The sequence below is a fragment of the Lactuca serriola genome, chromosome 6 (genome assembly GCF_051521515.1).
Source record: "Lactuca serriola cultivar US96UC23 chromosome 6, Lser_US96UC23_V15, whole genome shotgun sequence".
NCBI lineage: Eukaryota > Viridiplantae > Streptophyta > Magnoliopsida > Asterales > Asteraceae > Lactuca > Lactuca serriola.
In genome coordinates, this window is record NC_136413.1 from 166,328,609 (window position 1) to 166,330,745 (window position 2,137).

The 2,137-nt window shown below is 35.0% G+C and overlaps 1 protein-coding gene across 2 annotated transcripts; it reads left to right on the forward strand.

The window, feature by feature from the left end:
* The first annotated feature begins 669 nt into the window (after positions 1 to 669).
* Positions 670 to 1,928, forward strand: LOC145057319 (uncharacterized). 2 transcript variants are annotated; one of them, XM_079005129.1, is made up of 2 exons: positions 671 to 859; positions 926 to 1,928. In XM_079005129.1, the coding sequence occupies exons 1-2, from the start codon at positions 707 to 709 to the stop codon at positions 1,724 to 1,726; spliced, it is 954 nt and encodes a 317-aa protein (XP_078861255.1). In that variant the 5' UTR covers positions 671 to 706; the 3' UTR covers positions 1,727 to 1,928. The 2 variants fall into 2 exon arrangements, with proteins under 2 accessions (XP_078861254.1, XP_078861255.1); XM_079005128.1 differs by having other exon boundaries at positions 670 to 1,928.
* The last annotated feature ends 209 nt before the right edge of the window (positions 1,929 to 2,137 follow it).

A 2,137-nucleotide genomic window follows, 5' to 3' on the forward strand; every position in this document is an offset into this window, starting at 1 on the left:
TAAATTTTGTTATTAATTATTATGTAATACGAAAAATTATCACTTTGAATTAAAATATTTATGTTTTGAATTGATATTTATATTGTATGTTTATACATTTGATGTTAATTAATTATTATCTGTATTTAGTTTAAAAATCGTAAATTAACTTATATTGATAAATTTAATATTTTAAAATTGTTATTTTGCTCCAAATTAATTTTTTAATAACCTTCGTTAATTCAAGTCTTTAAAATTTTATTAAGTATTAATGATTTTGTTAAGCATTATTGATTTGTACAAAAAACTTAGTATCTTATACCTCTTAAAATTCAAAATATAACTAATATGCTTTATATATATATATATATATATATATATAGTATAAGATATATATAAAGCATAAATTATATTAATTTTTACCTCCATATTAAAAAATAACTAATATTAAATTATCATTATAAATAAAAGAAAAAGCCAATAACTCAAACGTTGAAGTATTCCACGGTGGGAATACGATGGCTTTGCATGCATTATATTGTCTTCTAGTTTACATGTATATAGTTTTATTTATTGTAGTTGGTAGATTCACTTCTAAAATTTTTAATTAGTTTTTTCATCACTATAACTATTTTCAGTTTAATTATAAAATAGAGATATTTCACCTATATAAAGGATTAGACGCTGTCTCAAATTCATAACTCAAATCCCACTTCTACTAGTAGAAATGGGAACAAAAAGGAAGATGTCTTCAAAGGCCACCCTTCTAATCTCTCTTGCAGTAGTTATTGTTTCTTTATGTTTGCCCTCATTGACCACCGCAGCCTACCCTTACTCATCTCCACCACCTCCTCCACCAAAGAAATCACCACCACCACCACCTAAGCATCATTATGTTTACAAATCATCACCACCACCACCGGTCTATAAGTCACCACCACCACCGGTGTATAAATCACCACCACCACCTGTTTACAAGTCACCGCCACCTCCTACTCCGGTTTATAAGTCTCCACCACCTCCAAAGAAACCATATGTATACAAATCACCACCACCACCACCTCCGGTTCACAAGTCTCCACCACCACCGGTTTACAAGTCACCACCACCCCCTGCTTACAAGTCACCACCGCCACCGGTACATAAATCACCGCCGCCACCTGTTCACAAATCATCACCACCACCTGTTTACAAGTCATCACCTCCACCTCATTACGTCTACAAGTCACCACCACCACCGACCTACAAGTCACCACCACCACCTGTGCATAAGTCACCGCCACCACCAATCTACAAATCCCCACCGCCACCAGTTCACAAATCACCGCCGCCACCTATTTACAAGTCACCACCACCACCGCTTCACAAATCACCACCACCATCTGTTTACAAGTCACCACCTCCACCTCATTATGTTTACAAGTCACCACCACCACCGGTCTACAAGTCACCACCACCACCAGTTCATAAGTCACCACCACGTCCACTTCACAAGTCTCCACCACCACCGAAGAAACACTACATCTATAAATCACCACCGCCACCTCCTCCGGTTTATAAGTCTCCACCCCCACCACCACTAAAGAAACCATACGTATACAAATCTCCACCACCACCAACCCATGTCCACAAATCTCCACCACCACCAACCCCTGTGTATAAATCCCCACCACCTCCTCCAACCCCGGTGAAAAAGTACCCACCCCCACATTATATCTACAGTTCACCACCTCCTCCTCACCATTAAGAATCGGCCGTTGTTCTTAATTAAGGATAGTAACAAGTTAATATTCTGAGAAGACAAACAATAATCGAGCAGGACAAGAAGGGTTGAAAGTTGTACGGAAATGAATTGTACTTTGATTCATGTTTTCAATAAATAGTTGCGTTTTTTCTTTTGTGTTTGGGTTTGATAATAAAGGTATCAATAAAAAAAAATTGTTGTTTTACATCCTTTATTATCGGTTTACACTTCTTAATATATATATATATATATATATATATATATATATATATATATATATATATATATATATATATATATTGAACAGGCAAGTACTAACACACTCCATTTTTCTACAGACACCTAATATCAATATCGATGGGCTACATGTTTTAATATAAATTTGTTAATCATTGTAAACTTAAATAATATCAT

What these genes read in the sequence shown, in the direction of transcription:
- LOC145057319 (XM_079005128.1), top strand. Translation starts at nt 707, where the DNA reads ATGGGAACAAAAAGGAAGATGTCTTCAAAGGCCACCCTTCTAATCTCT.